This window comes from Abramis brama (assembly GCF_963993115.1).
Source record: "Abramis brama genome assembly, chromosome: 13".
Classification (NCBI taxonomy): domain Eukaryota; kingdom Metazoa; phylum Chordata; class Actinopteri; order Cypriniformes; family Leuciscidae; genus Abramis; species Abramis brama.
Genome location: NC_139975.1, coordinates 542,872 through 563,390, shown reverse-complemented (window position 1 = coordinate 563,390; position 20,519 = coordinate 542,872). Strand labels below are relative to the sequence as shown.

Here is a 20,519-nt window from a genome sequence, read left to right as displayed (position 1 = left end):
GCGGGTGAGCAAAGCTCATTATCATTTAAAGACACATGCACTGAAACGGCGTGCTGAAAACAGCTGTTTTTGACCAGGTAAAATGAGTGTTTTCTTACAATACTAATGAGAATTTTTAATTAAAGTATATTACAAACTTTTAATTTAGACCCTAAAGAATCATGTTAGCTTGTACAAAAATGACATTATATGACCCCTTTAAAACCATATATTTCCTATGGTACATTGCCTGTATTGGCTGTAAATGGTCTTTTCCATCTATGATGTCAGTGGTTACATGCTTGCTTAATAAAACTTAATAACTTTTGATGCTTTTGTGCTTAAAGGCCTTAACTGCTTGAACCCCGATAAATGCTGCTTGCAGCTTTAATTTAAAAAATGTTTTCTAATTTATTTATAATTTATAAAATATTGATTAAAATAAAGTATATATATATTATAATAATATCGGCTTTATATCGGCCATCGGCTACCCTGTTTTCTAAGATATCGGCATCGGCCATAAAAATATTCTATAGGATCAACTTGCATTTTTTAATAACCGTTTAATAGCCAGCTTAAAAGTTGTTGGTATGTCTCCTAATGACATCTCTTCATGAGTGAACTCTTCCAGAGGTCATGGATCTTAATCTCAGTAGTTCATCTCTCGATAGCTTGGTCGATTAGGCTCTAACATGTTGTTTTAGGTGATTTAACAACAGGGGAAGAATTGTCTGAGTTTCAGTTAATGGAGTTTTTCCTCACGGACACTACAGGGCACTGTCTGATGCGATACTGCAGTAGATGCGCTTGAGAATGGAGAAAAACAGAATAAAAGTGTACATGTGGAAAAGGAATAAATAGGCTACATGAAATATATTTCACTTAAATTAACAGATTAACAAAATGAAGAAAAAACTGTTACAAAAAGGAACTAAAATTCATTGTTGATCAGACATTACAAACAAGTTCATGTAAAGGAAACAGACGGCAGAAAGCGCCCCGTTATTCTTTATTTTACAAAAGCACAATGTTTCGTTTTTATTGTGTGTGTGTGTGTGTGTGTGTGTGTGTATACAAGAGAAACTCTGATAGAAATCTTGAAATGTCTACTTTATATGAAGTCAGTAACACTGAAAGCGTCCTCATGTCTCTGGCAGATATACACTGAGCTCCTGGAGAACATGGAGACGGCAGAGAGTGACCCTGTGCTTTCCTCAGTGTAAAGGGTCAGTGTATACTCAACAGTCAGATTATAGATGACCAGAAATGAGCATATTAAGAAAATCAAAGGAATGTCAGAACATTAGTGTGTAAGGAGAAAACAGTCAGACTGCAGATGCAGACGCTCGACCCCTGAGGGTTACAGCAGGATATCACCAACTCCCTGTACGGAGAATTATACAATGTTATTTTAAACAAATGGTTTGATTTAAAGTTTAGAGCGATGAATTCAGAATGTTAAACATACAGACTTTGTCTTTTCTTGATCTATTTCAGAACTTCCTCCACCCGTTGGGGGGGGGGGGGGGGGGGGGGGCAATGACTTCCTGCAGACTGAGTCCTGGGGCCGACGGTTGGGACGGTGTCGTGATGTTCCCGGACGCTCCCTGTGGACTCACTACTGTATTCCATGCTAGGTCCGGTGGGCGACGCGTTTGAGACTGACGATGTTTGAGACTGACTCCTTGGGTGACGGTGGGGGTGTCATGACGGTTCCGGTCGCCACGGCTCCCTGTGGACTCAGTCCTCCGTCCCATGCTAGGTCCGGTGGGCGATGGGTCCAGGTTGTGGTGAATAGGGAAGTGGCCTTCCCCCGGCCAGTACACAGCCTCTCCTTCACCCAGACTCCTGCCAGGCCTCCTCGTGGCTACACATGCTAAGACCGAGCCTCAGGGAGCAACCCTTAACAGCACAGCAGGTGCAGGTACGTTTAATTTAAAGGTATAGTGGAGGATTTTCTTTTTCCGAGTGGATCATCAAGACTATTGGTCCTCCTAGTTGTCATTCTGGTGATGTGTTTACGTAAGGCCGTCGTACGTGCTCGTCGTAGTTTTCGCTTTCTGCGCATGCGCACTTCAGGTGTATGTGTGTGGTGAGCAGAGCTACGGTTTCAGCCATTCATTGAAGCTCGCCGTTCTCACCGGGTTTTTTTCAAAATGTCTGAGGGTCGTGAGAGAAAAAGTGTCTACGAATTGTATGACAGGAGAAAGGCCTCTGAAGAAAGAAACAAGACCAGAGTGTTTTTGGGAGAATATTTCACACGCTGGCGTGCGCTAAAAGCACAGGTTGGGCTTCCCACTGATGCCTCAGTCGCGAAGTTTCTACTCGACAGGTAAAGTTTGGCATGCTATTTGGAGAAATCCATTTAAAATCACTGCTAGTAAAGGTTAATGACAGCTATGATTAGCGATGGCGAGTCTGACATAGTGGAAAAAGTGCAAATCTTCTTTTGGAAAGTAGGCTTGTATGAGCCATGCCGACAGCAGCTTGTAAACAGAGCGTGCAGGAGGAGAACTGGGCTCGGGCACATGTGTAACCGGCGTTCCCTCTCGGGAGCAGGTAGAGTGTTAAACATGTGCATTTTTTTTCAGAAAGTGGAGAGGGCGGCTCTTTTCTAAAATTCGGGAAGATCCTCCACTATACCTTTAAGCATTTGAAATGCAGATGAAAATAATGTCCATTTATGAAAATAATAAATAATGTCCATTTAAATAAAAATAATGGACATTTTCATACGCTTTTCAAATGGATTCTCTTCTCATCTTTATAATAACTAAAGCTGTGTGTTCACCCTCTGGGGTCTGAGGTGTTTCGGGGCCCTTGAGGCTTACAGCACACTACTGGCCAACGTGTAATCTTGCTGTATTCAGCACACTCTCTGATACAATATGTGAGCAAAATGGATGTACATGTTTGCATTTTATAGAAAAGAAAGATTAGGTGTGGGTAGTGAGTTTTGGGGGGGGGATTGTCACTGCGATAAGGCCGTATAACACACACTGAATAGTTATCCATGAGACTTTAGTTATCATTCTTGTAGGCTTTTTACTACAGAATGATGTGAAAATCACTCTTTCATAAACAACAATATTTGTGATTTAAATTGTGTATGTCAGTTTCTGTGTCAGCGCTGCTGTATGCGTGGGTGTGTTGATGATCATGAATATTAATGTGATTCACACCAGGGGAGACAGAAGACACGCCCCCACTGGCTAATGAGGACACATGAGCAGAGAATGAGGAGATTCAGAGGCTTTACTCTGCTTTACTGTAACTGTACTCTCTGTGGAGGAGCTAATGTGCCTTCAGTGCAGCTCTCTCACTGACGTCCCTGAGCCTCGTTAACACACCACCAAAACAAACACTCTGTCACTCACACACACACACACAGAGATCCATGTGTGTGTGTGTGTGTTCCGGATCAGTTGCTCGGACACACATTACCTCACTCACTCTCTTCCAGGAGCAGATATTACTGTAGTTGATCTGAGCTCAGTCGAACACGCTGATGGATTTAAACCCTGCTGATCGTGTGTGTGGTCGCTTTACACAGAGAGACAAACCAGTTACTGCCTTCAACATCATCTTTGTTTGTAATGTCTTCATATATGCCTATATATACACACACTCTCACACACACACACACACACACATTAGGTGAAAAGTTTGTAAGTAAGATGTTTTAATGGTTCTGAAAGAGTCTCTTTGGCTCACTAAAAATACACAGAGACACACTCACACACACACACACACACACACTCTCACACACACTCTCACACACACGCACACACACACACACACACACTCACACACTCTCACACACACACACACACACACACACACACACTCTCACACACACACACACACACTCTCACACACACACACACACACACACTCTCACACACACACACACACACACACACACACTCTCACACACACACACACACACACACACTCTCACACACACACACACACACACACACATTAGGTGAAAAGTTTGTAATTGACACACTCATACAGACACACATATACACACACAAAGAGACACACACTCACAAAGACACACACATAATTAAGATGTTTTAATGTTTCTGAAAGAGTCTCTTCTGCTCACCAAAGCTGCATTTATTTGATCAAAAATACAGTAAAACAGTGAAATATTACTCCAGTGTAAATCATCTGTTTTCTATGTGAATATACAGTAAAGTGTGATTTATTCCTGTGATCAAAGCTGAATTTTCAGCATCATTACTCCCGTCTTCAGTGTCACATGATCCTTCAGAAATTACTCTAATATGATGAAAATAGTTCATATTTTTTTAGACCATTTTTATTTCAGGATTCTTTGAAGAATAGAAAGCTCAACAGAGCAGAATTTATTTGAAATAGAATCTTTTGTAATTATAAATGTCTTTACTGTCTCTTTTGATCAGTTTAAAAGGTCCTGGATGTTTAAAGATGTTGAACTAACTTGATCAGCAAGATTCTCCAGTTTATTATAGGCGTGTTTGAAGCTGTTAGTGTGACCCCTGCTGGCCACTGTCAGAACTACACCATCCTGTGAACATTACTGATGGAATAACATTTATTTCCTGATGTTTTAGTTGATGTTTTCTGAAGGCTCTTAAAGTGTATAAAGTTTAAGTCTGTCCATCCTTAAAGTCATTCAGTCTCTCTAAATGTTTCGATCTAATGTTAATTTAGTTAAATTATTTAAAGTTAATTTAATTTAATAAATATAATAATGTTAATATATCCTGAATGTTAGATGCGGTGGTTTAGTCTCAGACTGAAGTGATTCAGTAATGTGAATAACTCTCTGTGACCAGCAGAGGGAGACACTGACTGAAGGCTGCCATGGTAACCATAGCAACAGCAGTTACACTGGTAACCATAGCAACAGCAGTTACACTGTATCAGCAGGAGAGGAATGACACAAAGATTCTGAAGCATCTTAAACAGGTTTAAGGGCCCTATATTATGATTTTACAAAAGTAACTTTATAAAACTGTTACAGTGTGTGCATGTGAGAGAGAGAGATTGTAAGTGTGTGTGTGTGTGTGTGTGTGAGAGAGAGAGAGAGAGATTGTACGTGTGTGTGTGTGTCTGTGTGAGAGAGAGAGAGAGAGAGAAAGAGAGAAAGATACGTGTGTGTGTGTGTGTGTGTGTGAGAGAGAGAGAGAGATTGTACATGTGTGTGTGTGTGTGTCAAAGTGTGCGTGTATCATCTAGCTACTGGAGTGCCTCAGGGCTTCATCATGTTTTGATGAACATTAACAACTTTAATATATGGTTTAAAATACATCAGATAGGTGTTTTTATCAAGTTGTTAACAAAGGATAATAAAAAATACATTAAATTACATAGAAGCTAAAAAAATAATCATAATTTGTAAATTACAGTGACAATTAATGAATGGTTTCCTGTAGCTCTAACAGTAGAGTGTCGACGCTTGCAACGCCAAGGTCATGGGGTCGATTCCCAGGGAAAGTAAGAACTGATAAGAATGTAAATGTGTAGCTTGAAATGCAATGTAAGTCGCTTTGGATTAAAGCATCTGCCAAATGCATAAATTTGAATGTAAAATGAATGAAGAACTCACTATTGGTGTATAGCCTGTTAATGCGTTAACGATACTATTAATAATCAACTATGAATTAACTGATGTGTTACCATGGAAGGGTGTGTGACACAAAGTAATGGATAAAAAACTTATGATGATCGAAAAGATTAATAGAAAATGATTAATAGAATTATTTAATGCAGATTATTAACAGTAGATTATTAATTATGCTGGATACAGGTGAAGCCATGTTTTACACAGAAAGCAAATAAAAAACAAGCTTTTTATGACTTATGCATCAAACACTATTAGAATTCAACTGCACATCTATAAGGACAACTAATATACTATATAACGTAGCCTTGTTTGATATACAGCATGCAACAGATATGTCAGAAGTTATTTTTAAAGCATTTTTTTATTGTTATAATTAGTAACTTTTTATTTTATACTTTGTATGTGCTGTAATTGAAGCAATGCTTGCAGTATTTATATAAATAATTGCTTAAGAAGTCAGAGTTAAGCCATTTTCTTGAAGCGCTTCCGGGACTTCAGCGGAGGGTCCGGCTCATCTGTAATCTTCAAATCCTTGGTATTTCCTTGAAGCTTTTCAGGCGGAGGGTCCGGCTGATCGGTAATCTTTAAATCCCGGCAGAACAACACCGGTTCTGATCCGAGACCCAGCTGGAACTGCCACACATACAGACGCTCGTGCGGCTTCAGATCAAATGTTATTTGCTCTTCCACTTCAGTCTCTTCATTCCAGTTTTCCTTCTCAGTCTTCACACGTGCATCTCCGTATTCTGATGAGAAGGAGAACTGACGCTGGGCAATTAACCCTGCAAGATTTCCAGCTGAGATCTTTCCTGATGTTTCTATCTTCCAGTTGTGTGTGATCTGGGACATGTTCTCCTTATTGTATCCAACCTTTTTAGTAACTTTCTTTAGCAATGTCACTGGTGTGGGACTGTCATTACTAACGGTTTTAATGTTCACCCACTTGCCGAATGCTGGGCTGTTGGTTATGGACAGCCCGCCTGGCAGGAAGTTCAGAACATCAGGGTGAACGGAATAGACACCAAGACATCTGTCATTCTCGAAGTCCTTCCCTTTGTAGTACTGAACTGCCCACTTCGCGGCTGGCTTGAGGAAGTAGTAGTGTTTCGGCTCGCCCCAGTAATAAAGACCATCTCTGCAATTGGGATGCAGGGGAAATTCTATAGAGTCGGAGTCTTTACTCAGGTCAGATGTTCTTCTGTAAGTGCCCTTCTCCTGGAAGATGATGTAAAAGCAGCTGAAGGCTGACAGGTAATGGTCTCCGCCCCGACAGTTAGGATGAAGGGTGAAGACTGAGGAATCAGTGTCTTCTGTCAGGTCAGTGACTCTGTGGCATTCATCACCCTTAATGATGTAAAACTGGCCATTTTTGTGAGCACAGTAATGATCTCCGTGTCGGCAGGCGGGGTGCAGAGCATGAATACTGAGGTCTGACCCTGCTCTGAAATCACTTGACCTCATAAAGCAGCCGAGATCAGAGCGGATGATGTAGCAGTAGTTGCTCGATCCACAGAAATCAACACCTTTTATTTTGTGCTTGGGAATAATACCTGCCATTTTGCCTTAACCTGCAACACAGGATAAAAAATTTTTTTTTTAAATTAGATGGTTTTGAGCTATTTTTTCCCACAGTCTTTAAATTAGTTAAGATCATGTGAAGATCAGAGATTTTTCTCTCACAGTTTTAACAGAGCCCTCCTGTATATACAGCACTACGTCAAAGTCAATTTTATTGTAATTTTTGGCATTTGTTAAAAACGAAATACAGTTTCTTCAGGGAACAACCGTAACACACATTCACAAGAACTAAGAAAAGACAACAGTAAATGTGGACAATTAAATAATACAAACAAATGATATATATATATTGTATATCACCAGTACAGATTTCCTACTGCACAGCGTGGCATAGCATAACTTAGCATAGTGTAGCGTAGCGGTCAAACAACTGTGTGCACCTTCCCTCCAGCAACACCTGTCACCTGAAGGAAGGTTCCTACCTATATTCAGTAACCAGTTACCCAGAGAGAGACCCCTACTGGACACACACTTACATAACAAGGTTTAAATAAAGACAAAATGGCTCTTACAACCCTAGTTCCCTGAAGAGGGAACGAGACGCCATACTCCCGACATGCCCGTGATCGTGATCCATACGTACTTCACGACGACGAATCACGCAGAGGCGTTCCCACATTTTCTTCAGCACTTTTATGGAAGCATGTGGGTAGCAATATTAAATTTAAAATGTAATATGCAAAATAGCAATGCATTTCTGTATTTAAATGTACATTTTCCATACCATATGCAATGCTTGGAGTAAAATGATAATTCACATTCAATAATTTACATTTGCTATTCCCTACACTTCTTTTAACATATAATTTAAACATATATTTTAATGTTTTATAAGTTGAAAAATTTAAATGAAAATGTAGGCTATTACAGAAATTATTAGATAAGCTTAACATGTTCAAGCAAAAATTGTAGCAAAATGACAATATAAATGTTATTTTTCCTTATTTCCATTTACACTCACAGTTAAGACACTTGCGATTGCGTTTTCATTAAATGTCCCGGAATGAATGTGGCAGAATTCAATGTGGAATTGAAAATGCAATCTGAAAAACACACAACCATACTGACAAAGCAAGCGATAACCTCGGACAGCTTGTGTAAGACTATTTCTATGAGTAAAGGAGCATGCTGAGAAGCACTGGCTACTAGAAACATGTTTTTGACAGACATAGAGAGAGATTGATAACGGCAGTCAGAAGAGAGAGAGAGAGAGAGAGAGAGAGAGAGAGAGAGAGAGAGAGAGAGAGAGCAGTCATTTTTACCGTCACTGTATTAGAAACACACCAGTGCAAACTAGTTTTTTGTAAACATGATGCAAAGGAAATATAATACAGAGTATAGTGTTATAAATATGTCATACATTACAGGATTTATGATGCTGATGGTATGAAATGGTAACAAAATGGCATGTAATTTTTCTGAGTACATTGGATGGCTTTTTTCTTTTTTTTTAATGAAATATTCATAAATCATGTAGAATGACCTATGCCCAACACAAATACAGGTCTTCAAATGATCTCTAAATGCATTTATTAGACACACTCACCGAGACGTGTGTGTCCGGCAGCTTCAGTGTCGCAGTGCTCACGGCTGGGCAGGATTAAAGGGATAGTTCACACAAAAATGAAAATTAGTCCATGATTGATTTACTCTCCCTCAAGTCATCATAGGTGTATATGAAATCAGAGTAATATTAAAAAATGTCCTGGCTCTTCCAAGTTCCATAAAAGTGCATCTAAAAGTGCATCTAGTGAACTAATATCACACACTGCATAAGCACATGCCGCACCCTGGCAACATCCCCTTCAGTAATGATCGACACTGGATCTTCTCCATCAGCACAACGGACGACTCGTATTATAATGATGTGCTGAGTGTTGTGTTCATTGTTGTGCATGAAATAAACTGCATCTTTCTTGAACATTTCTCTGCCTCTTTATCTCTCATGCTGGCTAACGACCACTACTGCCCCCCCTCTGTTACACTGTGCAATTACAACTAATCATCACATCCCCCTTTCTTTAAGGCAAATATTTCAACAATAAACCAAACAAACTACCGGTGTCAGCTGTCTTACCCAATTTCTTACTTTAATATTGTATTACTGTTAATCACTATTATTTTTTATTTATTTATTTTACTTTTTATTGTCCCTTTAGTCACAGGTTCAGTCTCTCAGGCTTTCTACTTCTTCTGGTAGCTCTTCTCAGCACAGGTTCTCCTGGAGCGTGACAGGTGGAGAAGTGGATCAGACTCGTTCTGGGACAGTCTCTTGTGTCTTAAAGGGGTGGTTGAGTATGATTTGACTTTTCTAACTTTAGTTAGTGTGTAATGTTGCTGTTTGAGTGTAAACAACATCTGCAAAGTTACAACGCTCAAAGTTCAAATCAAAGGAAGATATTTGCTTTTAAAGAAAAGGACTACAACAAACGGCTGGTTGGGACTACACGACGTTCCTCCAGGGTTAGTGACATCACTAACCCTAGAATTTACATAAACCCCGCCCCCGGGAACACGCAGTCCATGTTGAGAAGAGGAAGAGTTGTTGTATAAGAGTACATTTGTGAGTCAGCTCAAACTGTAGCATCCATCTTTTCACATGCAATAGAAAGTCACTCTGTGTGCATCTCACAACAGATCCTATACGAGCGATTTATAGATTACCATGACGGAATATGCCAATTGAAGGTAGTTAACTCCACATCAGCAACATAAATTCATCAACTAACCATTCAGAGATGTCCTGTTGCATTCTACATGTTGTCACTTCTTCTTGAGTCTCTCCATCTTTGTCTGACTTCGTTTTAACATTAAAGGCAGAACAGTTTCTGTCATTTTAGTGTGTGTGTGTGAGGTAATAGCAGCTGCTAACACACACAAGCTCTTGAAACCCCGCCCTCTGCAGCAGCTCATTTGCATTTAAAGGGCCAGGCACAAAACGGTGCGTTTTTGCAACCCTCAAAAAGTGACAACTTTAACATGCTATATAAAAATATCTGTGGGGTATTTAGAGCTAAAACTTCACACACACACTCTGGGGACATCAGAGACTTATTTTACATCTTGTGAAAAGGGCATTTTACCACCCCTTTAAGAAGACTGCGACGATTACGTCTGAAGATTTGTCCTTCCTCCGTCCTCACGGTGAAAGATTCTGGAGCTTCTTCCTGAAGAACAGTAGCTTTTGTCTTCCAACCGTCTGGGTTTTCGATCCTGACTGTCATTGGTTGCCTGTTGCCTTTGGCTTGCTCAGTTGGGGATATTTTGGGGATATTTAATTTTATTCTATCAATCAATAAATTCCACTAGAAACAAACCTTGTTGTATTATTTTATTTTAATTTAATACTGTGAAGCTGCTTTGATACAATCTGTATTGTGAAAAGCGCTATACAAATATACTTAATTTGATTTGATTGGTCAACAGAAGTGCTGTCCTGTCATAGAATGACTTCTGCTTCATCTTTTGTTGTTGTAGTTTTTGACCATGACCTTCATGGATGCTGTGTAGACCCTGTCTCCTCTTTAGTGGAATGACAATTCTGCTTTGCTTCAGCAACAGTCCATCAATGACACCGAGTTCTCCTCTGATGTGAACTGTGTACAGGAACCTTCAGGCCATCCATTATTCATGTTATTAACCAAAACTCCATCAGTGACAGAATGGAGTAAACCCTCGTGAGAAACCAGACTCACTCAGTTCTCCTCTGGCTAACGAGCCAACAGTGTGTGATTATGATTATGATTATGATTCAGGCACTACAGGTCAGAGGTCAGATTGGATCAGAACATTCACAATATTATCCAGTTCACGCCGGTGTGGAGACGAGACGAGTTTGTTGAGGATGAAGTGACTTCATGATCTAGGCAGAATAAACTACTTGCTAAAACGACCACACGGTTCTGATGTTAACCCTTTGATTACACCGCTGTGATTAGAACGATCCGTGCATTTCAGACATGTAAACACACATAGGCTAAGTACAAGCAAAAAAAAAAAATTTTTATAGTTTGTAAAATACACACTCATGTCTATGGAAGCGGTAATAACAATCCTTTCGATTATACACAACGTGTTTTATTCATATCACTCACACATTGTGTAAGTAACTATAAAGTTTACTCTATTCTTCTCCCACTTCACCGGCCTCTTACTTTCATGTGTTTCGGGAGAAGTGGATGAACATGTTGTAGATCCCACAAGATCCTCTTCTCTGAACTCTGTGGCCAGCAGAGGGAGACACTGACTCACACTGACACCGGTAACCATAGCAACAGCAGTTACACTGGTAACCATAGCAACGGCAGTTACACTGTAGATCAGCAGGAGAGGAATAAGGCAAAGATTCTGAAGCATCTTAAACAGGGTGAAGGACCCTATATTATGACTTTACAAAAGTAACTTTATAAAACTGTTACAGTGTTTGTGTTTGTGTGTGTGTGTGTGTGTGTGTGTGAGAGATGTGTTTGTTTGTGTGTGAGAGAGTGTGTGTGTGTGAGACAGAGAGAGAGTGTGTGTGTGTGTGTGTGTGTGTGTGTGTGTGTGTGTGTGTGAGAGAGAGAGAGAGTGTGAGTGTGTGTGTGTGTGTGTGTGTGTGTGTGTGAGACAGAGAGAGAGAGAGAGAGAGAGTGAGTGTGTGTGTGTGTGTGTGTGTGTGTGTGTGTGTGTGTGTGTGTGTGTGTGTGTGTGTGAGAGAGATTTGATTTTTAGAAAAAACTTTATTTAACAAGACAGTTTCATCGAATCATCTAGACTATACAAACAACTTCAAATTAATAACATATCAAACATGAGTTCTCCTTCAATTACAGCACAGATGATATTATTATAACTCTGGGTTTGGGACAGCACGCCAAATACGCATTAAACCTTACCTACTCTAAGTGTATGTAAGTGTGAACTCGTGAAACTCATTAAAAAAATAAATGAGAGAAGGACTCAAATTAAGACAAGCTTCAGTGTGTAGGAGCAAAAAACACTATATCGTTTCAAACCCATCCTCTGCCTGAAGTTCTGATCTCAACTTTGCAACAATTTTCTTTAATCTGTACATTTCTTGACCAGTAAAACGTTCTTCACCCTCGCCTCGCATTAACATCCCCACAGAGTCAACGAACATTTTACGGTCTGGGAAGAAATCTGTAACCTGGACATTTTTCATGTTTTTTGTTCTTTGTAAAAAAGACCTAACTTTTCCATAAGAGAAAGCACTACGCCTACTCCTTTTGACCAAAGTATCACTATCAGAATCCTCAGCAGGACTACTTTCAACATCCTTACGTGCATCAACTTTTACTTCTGGCAGTTGTTTTGATTTTGTATCCCCTTTTTTCATTTTATTCCTTTTCCTCTTAACAGAGGGCGTCTTAAACATTGCACCATCACTCACATACTCCTGCTTAACCCCATCCTCCATCACCAGATCAACTGTTTTGTCAATAACATCTGATGTTTCCCCTCAGCCACTCCTGACCCTCCCATCCCTGCATCACTTTCAGCCTCTGCTGTATCCAGTGGTGGAATGTAACGAAGTACAAATACTTTGTTACTTTACTTAAGTAATTTTTTCACGTATCTATACCTTACTTAAGTAGAATCAGTAGTGCATACTTTTTACTTTTACTTCGTTACATTTTGCAGCAATTATTATACTTTCTACTCCACTACATTTCTACTCGTTCTGTTACATTTTCGTTACATTTTCTGATCAGTTTTTCCCTGCCAAAACATCATCCCGACCGTCCGTTCGTCGCACGTTTGTCACCAGTGAAGTTTGGTTGCCATAGATATATCAACCCGGTCACACTAAATGCGTCTCTATAGCACGCAGTGTGTTTATCGTGAAATTTATACGCGAAAATTAGTTTTTACGTGCATAGGATACGCATGGGTAGGTTTAGTAGTGGTGTGGGCCATAGATATCATATAATGAAGGCTGGATGTCTTAAGGCGGAGTCACTTCCGACCAGGGGGGTAATTGAGCGCTCGATTTCCGTACCACCCCCGGGCGCCGCCATTGGCTAGCGGACCCCCACCTGCTGTTAGCATCCCATTGACTCCCATTCATTTTGGCTTCACTTTAACAGCGAATAACTTTACATCTGAGGCGTTTAAAGACTCCATTTGTCCATTATTTATTTCTAAAGAAACACTGTATAAAAGGCTCCATTACCTTGTATCTTACGTTATGGCCCCGTAGAAGCAATTTTTGTAAAAACAGGCTAACGATTGCGTCATAACCACGCGACTCTCTGTCGCACAGTAGAGAGATTACCATATGGACAGGAGGAGACGCTCACGGGCAATCGGGGGACGTGGAGGCAAAATGACTAAATAATTAATCAGAATACTTAGCAAAAGTGTCTCCTAGCTCATGGACAGCTCCTACTCACACTCTCCGTCTCTGCAAGTTTCGGAAGGGAATGATTCAGATTTCTCTTGCCACAGCTACTAGAAGACAGACGGGTTACTCACGTCACATCTACGTCATCAAGCTCAGTGTGAGTCTGCGCAGTCGCTCGACCCCCAGGAAGTGAAAGCTTCTAAATGACTTCACTTGTCTCCGTTGAATCCAATGGGGTCGCTGTGTCCAGTTTATATACTGTCTATGCTTCCGACATCACCGGCGGCCATCTTAACACAGGGAAGCTGTGAATTAAGGTGAGTGATCAGCACGCACACAAATCCTCTTATCTCGCTGAAATCTTGACGGATTTACAAACGGTTTGGTTTCTTACAAACGTTATTAACGTGGCTATAATTCCGAATGCTTGAACATGTATGTTATAATTATTCATATGTATGCAGTGTCATAGCTACATCTCTGACGTTTATAACAAACCAAACCGTTTGAAAATCGGTAGAAAATTAAGCAAGTTATGGTTATTTAAAAGTACATGCACCATGTTACGAGTGAGCGAGCTCCCTGTGGTAAGATGGCCGCCGTGTGCGGACGTCGACCTCCATTGGCCAGCAGCGCGCACGAGACATCTAGCCTTTATTATATGATATCTATGGTGCGTGTGTATTATACGTTTGGTTAAGATTAGTATGGCAAGCCAAGAGGTTCAGAATTACACTATAAATTAATTGCGTTTACAGCCAACATATAGCCTAGTATGGATATATAGTAAGCTTGATGTGTGTATTGCCTAATTGCAAGCTTGTTCAGAAATGGTGACAAAAACTTAAAAAATAACGGCTTTTCCATCATTATTGAACATCATTATAGGAGTATTAGGTTGAATGAGTTAGAATGAACTGTTTTATTAATCATTAAAATACAGACATTAAGAGAATAAATTGTTATGCATGTACTTTTACTTTTAATACTTAAAGTACATTTAAAATCAGGTACTTTTTATTTTTTACTTAAGGGTTGTCATTGTGGTACTTCTACTTTTACTAAAGTAGGGGGAGACCGGGGATGGTTGTAACACGGGTCAGTTGTAACAATTCCAATCTGTCCAATCAGGAACTAGTTACAAATCACCTGATTCACTTCGCACATCCTCAGTTTAGTTCTTATTCCACATGTGATAAAGTAGAGCCCTGTGGCAGACACAGCACATGTTAGAGTGGAAAAACAATTTTGAGATAAGAAAGTTACTTTTTTTTACTTTTTTTGTTTTTGTTATGGGAATTTCTGCTTTGTAGTTAAACTCCTCAAACTTTTATTATGTTTATTGTGTGTTTGTGTAGATATTTTCCATGCAAGTTGTTAGTGCTAATGTTTTGCCTGTTAGCTGTAAGGTGAGCTAGTTCATGGCTACATGACTCTGGGTTAGTTGTAACAACAAGACTCTGGGTTAGTTGTAACAACAATGAAACATAAAATTGTATTATGGCCAATACTATAGTCTGACAGTAACAACCATGCTTACACAAATAGAATGTTCAAGTGTTCAAGTTCATTTTATTATGGTCAATTACTATGACAGAGAAACAACAGAGTCACACACACGCGCGCACACACACACACACGCACACACACACACAATATGTTCAAGTGTTCAATTTGATTATGGCCAAATTGCCAATATTAACACTGGCAGTAACAAACATGCTTACAAACAAACAATGTTTGTGTTCAAGTTCAATTTATAATGGTCAATTACTATGATTGAGAGTGACAAACACACTGAGACTAAGAGTGACACACACACATCAGTTATATTGAAAAGTCAATGTTGAATAAAAACCTTTCAAAATATTTTTTTTTGTCAAAATCCTTATTTCATTATGTTACATATCACCCCGGTGGATATCATAATGTTACATCTCACCCCAGGGTATGTTACAACTAACCCAGACTATGGGGTGAATTGTAACATTTCACTCCTCGTGTTTGAAACTAAACCATGCATTTTCTGTTTGTGTTGCAAAGATAATAGCTATGTAATTTAATAGCAGACACTTGTAACTAGTTTGGATCACATTTTGAACACACTGACTTCAAAGTACTACAAGCTATAGACAGAAAGGTCAAAATTGTTACAACCATCCCCGGTCTCCCCTAAATATGTCTCTGGTTATTTGTACTTTTTGAGATTCAGTACTTCCTCCACCACTGGCTGTATCCCTCACAGCTTCAGCTCGTGCTCGTGCTCGACAGCATCATTCTCCACAGCCGCTGCGCTCGTGTCCTCAGTCTGTCCCGGACACAAACTTCTAATATGCCCTTCCCCTCCACATTTAAAACATTCATCGTCTCAGAGCTTGCAAACACAACATAATCGAAGCCATCGAATCTAAATTTAAATGCCACATTTATTTCCTCAACTTCACCTTTTAGTACCATGTAAACTTGCCATCTGAATGAGACTACATGTTTGAGTAAAGGGGATTTACAGCCCAACGGAACTTTTCTCATTTGTGACACAATTTTTCCATGCCTGGACAATTCTGTGATCAGCAACTCATCTTTTATAAACGGGGGGACATTGGACAAAATTATATTGTTTGCCGGTTGAACTAAAGGCATTACTGGCGTAAAAGTCTCCTGTATGACAATTCCGTTTTGCACCACGCTGTTCACTTTCTCAATTGAATTAAATTCTCAATGTTATCTAAAAAAATCGCTACCGCAATATTCATACGAGACGCTGACATTATGCTGTCGTGACCGACAACATTCCCATCCGCCAAACTACACTCTTCTCCTGAACACTCAGTGCAGGTGCACATCTTGACGCCATGCCTGCGCGAAGCCGATCATCACTGAGGCGTTCAGAGGACGCCATCGCAACCAGCGCTCGCGGAAGACTCCTCAGTTTACCTCTAAACCTGCTACCCTCTAACTTAGTTACACACAATAATATATATATATTTAAAAATTGTTATTTGGACCACAATCAACAACAAAAAAAAAAAAAAAAAAAATAGGGAGAAAAAGAGAGAAAACTCACTCTCATCCGTAGAACTCTCACTCACACGCATCCACTCACTCACGCATGCGCGCGCACAGAGAGAGAGAGAGAGAGAGCGCAACACTTTCTCACCAGCTGTCCCAACTATGAGGACATTAGAGGGACTTTTTATGAAAAATTTGAAATACTTTGCCCTAACTTACTAAAATTAAACAACAAAACACAATTTCAACATCTATTAGGTGAAAAAAAGAGATTGTATCATACTAGCGGCAAGAGACATCGATGCCTGTCACAAAAAGAGAGAGTTGACGACTAATAATTATGCGCTTACACACACACACACGTCACACACGCTCGTACACAAAACAAACACACAAACACTTACACACTGAATTCTAAATTGTTCACAGAATTTTGAAATGTTCATAAACTGTACTATTTTTATTTTTTTATTATTTTTTTTTATTGAATTATTAGTATTAGTATTTTCTGTACTAAATGTTCAAAATCATTTTCTATGCCGTTTTGATGCTTTGGCAATACAAATGTATTTTTGTCATGCCAATAAAGCTTATTGAATTGAATTGAGAGAGAGCGTGAGAGAGAGAGAGAGAGAGAGTGTGTGTGTGTGTGTGTGTGTGTGTTGTGGCTCTAACAGGAAGTGTGCTTGTCAACCCTGTTGACACTTAAACTGCTGCTCATGTTTCATGTGTGTTTCACTGACACACACACACACACACACACACACTCTCTCTCTCTCTCTCACATACACGCACATACACACTCACTCACACACTCTAACACATACTTTTTTTGGATCTTTGCATGCTCAGGTTATGAGGTATTTGGCGTCAGTCGATGTTGTTCTTGATGTTTTGGCCTCTAACAGGCTTTAGCTGTATGTTCCCTGTGATGTAAATCATGAGTCATCACACACACACACACACACACACACACACACACACACACAGACTGACATCAGCTCACAGACTCGCCCTGAACCCTCTCAGATCTCCAGTGCTGTGGTTACAGTGTGTTTTTACTGGACACACACGTGTTAGCGGTCAGTACACACACACACACACACACACTAATACACTCACTCACTCACTTACACAATTTCAGCTGTTAAGCACATTTAAAGAAAGGACGCTTCTTACATTTTACAATAAGGTCTCATTTGTTAAAATTTTGCGAATGCATTACAAAACATATTGTTGCAATTAGATTAAACTAGACATGTTGACTAAACTTAACATTCTAATGCAGCACACACACTTGCTTATTTGAGATGTAACAACCATTTCTTAGTTAACAGTTAAGATTAATTTTTATCTTTCTTTTAACTTATTTACAAGTTAGTTGATAAAAAATACAAAGGTTCATGTTGGTGCATTAATGTTAACCTTGATTTCCATCTTTATTTTCCTAGATTTCAGGATTATTGTTGATGTTTCAGAAACTCTCAGCCACACTGCAGTCATTTCACACATTCTTCACATCACGTGTTCTTCCCGTGTGTGTCCTGTTTCAACACGTTCAGTTATTCCACCGATGTCTGTTATTCTTGCTCTCTGTTACACACATTTCACGAGATCACGCATGTTTCACGAGATCACGCATGTTTCCCGAGATCACGCATATTTCACGAGATCACGCATGTTTCACGAGATCACGCATGTTTCACGAGATCACGCATGTTTCACGAGATCACGCATGTTTCACGAGATCACGCATGTTTCACGAGATCACGCATGTTTCCCGAGATCACGCATATTTCACGAGATCACGCATGTTTCACGAGATCACGCATGTTTCCCGAGATCACGCATGTTTCCCGAGATCACGCATGTTTCCCGAGATCACGCATGTTTCACGAGATCACGCATGTTTCACGAGATCACGCATGTTTCACGAGATCACGCATTTCACGAGATCACGCATGTTTCATGAGATTGCGCATGTTTCACGAGATCACGCATGTTTCATGAGATCATGCATTTCACAAGATCACGCATGTTTCACAAGATCACGCATGTTTCACGAGATCACGCATGTTTCACAAGATCACGCATGTTTCACAAGATCATGCATGTTTCACGAGATCACGCATGTTTCACGAGATCACGCATGTTTCACGAGATCATGCATTTCACAAGATCACGCATGTTTCACAAGATCACGCATGTTTCACGAGATCTCGCATGTTTCCCAAGATCACGCATGTTTCACAAGATCACCCATGTTTCCCAAGATCACGAATGTTTCACGAGATCACGCATGTTTCACGAGATCACGCATTTCACGAGATCACGCATGTTTCACGAGATCACGCATGTTTCACAAGATCACGCATGTTTCACAAGATCACGCATGTTTCCCAAGATCACGCATGTTTCACGAGATCACGCATGTTTCACGAGATCACGCATTTCACGAGATCACGCATGTTTCACGAGATCACGCATGTTTCACAAGATCACCCATGTTTCCCAAGATCACGAATGTTTCACGAGATCACGCATGTTTCACGAGATCACGCATGTTTCACGAGATCACGCATTTCACGAGATCACGCATGTTTCACGAGATCACGCATGTTTCACAAGATCACGCATGTTTCACAAGATCACGCATGTTTCACGAGATCACGCATGTTTCCCGAGATCACGCATGTTTGTGAGAGAGGGAGTGTGTGTGTGTGTGTGTGTGTGTGAGAGAGAGAGACTGTGTGTGTGTGTGTGTGTGTGTGAGAGAGAGAGAGAGAGAGAGAAAGAGTGTGTCTCAGTGAGTGGCTGAGAGTGAATGTATTTCATTTGTTTTGGTTTCTGCCGCCCATCCGCTGGCACAATCTGACCTTGTCAGTCACATCTTTATTAATATGTGTATCCGTCGTTTCTCAGCGGGTTCATGGCTTGTTTTTCTTGGTTTTCCGAGCTTCAGGAAGTGTGTTCTGCTTTCAGGGTCTTCCTGCGACTGTGTTCGTACAATCCGCCGCCCAGAATGTTCCATGTTCTGTTTGATTTCTGGCTCAGCATGAGATGGAATAAAAGCCATTGGTCACAGAGATAAAGCGCCCGTTTCCGCAGCTGCAAGAACTTATAATTAATGATAAACTTGCAACAGCTTCACTTCACGGTCTCGGTGTGTGTGTGTGTTCAGCTGAGTGGACGGTAACGGTGTGTTTGTAGATCATGAGACTGAAAACACATGACAGTTTCTGAGGCAGAAACTCACCTGAGATCTGATGATTTGTGCTCCTGTAAACCACTTTGAGCTAAAATATCCTCAGATGTTCACAGTTCTCTTAAGTCAATTAATATTTATTTTTTTTACAGTTTTTTTCTTTCAATTATTTATTCAATTTCAATTTATTTAAAACATCATTGCATTTTTTCACATTAAATTTATTATTAGCTAACTTATCATCAACTCACACTTTGTTAAACCATAAATCAACCTGTAAATCAACATTTGTTTAACCTGTTAAGCTGCAACCCCACTTTTGAAAAATCCCCAGAAATGACATACCCAAACTGAAACAGATACAGTTCATGAACCCTTTGTACTAAAAGCACAAGTATGATCTCGTTTGAAAGCTGACACCTGGCAGTTTATTGTAAATGTAGAATTAATTATTGTCATAATGACAAAAATTGTTATAAATAGCTTCAAAGTTTTGTAAAGTTATTAGAAATTAATTTTTATGAAACATCCTCATGAAAATAAAATTGAAGTTGGCACTGTAGCAATCTAGAAATGCACTACAGCTAAAGCCACATGTCTAAACATTTTATGTTTAAAATCTGAAGATAATAAGTCCAAAACTCTGTATTTAGTTAAATGTTTTTCAAGACCATGTCAATGACTTTATTTTGATTTGACGCTAAAATGCTTCTGATGTTTATTGTCATCTTCTAACCATCTATCCAGTATATTGTCTCTATTGTTTTGTGGTGCAAACGATC

The 20,519-nt window shown here is 39.8% G+C and overlaps 1 protein-coding gene across 6 annotated transcripts; it reads right to left on the bottom strand.

Moving 5' to 3' along the window:
- Positions 1 to 5,712: 5,712 nt before the first annotated feature.
- On the bottom strand, positions 5,713 to 16,632 carry LOC311094310 (uncharacterized protein). 6 transcript variants are annotated; one of them, XM_084132193.1, is made up of 3 exons: positions 16,588 to 16,632; positions 13,655 to 13,813; positions 5,713 to 7,170 (listed from the first exon to the last, which is right to left on the bottom strand). In XM_084132193.1, the coding sequence occupies exon 3, from the start codon at positions 7,157 to 7,159 to the stop codon at positions 6,065 to 6,067; it is 1,095 nt and encodes a 364-aa protein (XP_083988319.1). In that variant the 5' UTR covers positions 7,160 to 7,170; positions 13,655 to 13,813; positions 16,588 to 16,632; the 3' UTR covers positions 5,713 to 6,064. The 6 variants fall into 6 exon arrangements, with proteins under 6 accessions (XP_083988319.1, XP_083988318.1, XP_083988322.1 ...); XM_084132192.1 differs by lacking the exons at positions 13,655 to 13,813; positions 16,588 to 16,632 and adding exons at positions 8,727 to 8,770; positions 9,910 to 9,996; XM_084132196.1 differs by lacking the exon at positions 13,655 to 13,813 and having other exon boundaries at positions 16,588 to 16,623.
- Between the last annotated feature and the right edge of the window lie 3,887 nt (positions 16,633 to 20,519).

Bases quoted from the DNA above. Each gene is read 5' to 3' on its own strand.
- LOC311094310 (XM_084132193.1), bottom strand. From the start codon at position 7,159: ATGGCAGGTATTATTCCCAAGCACAAAATAAAAGGTGTTGATTTCTGT.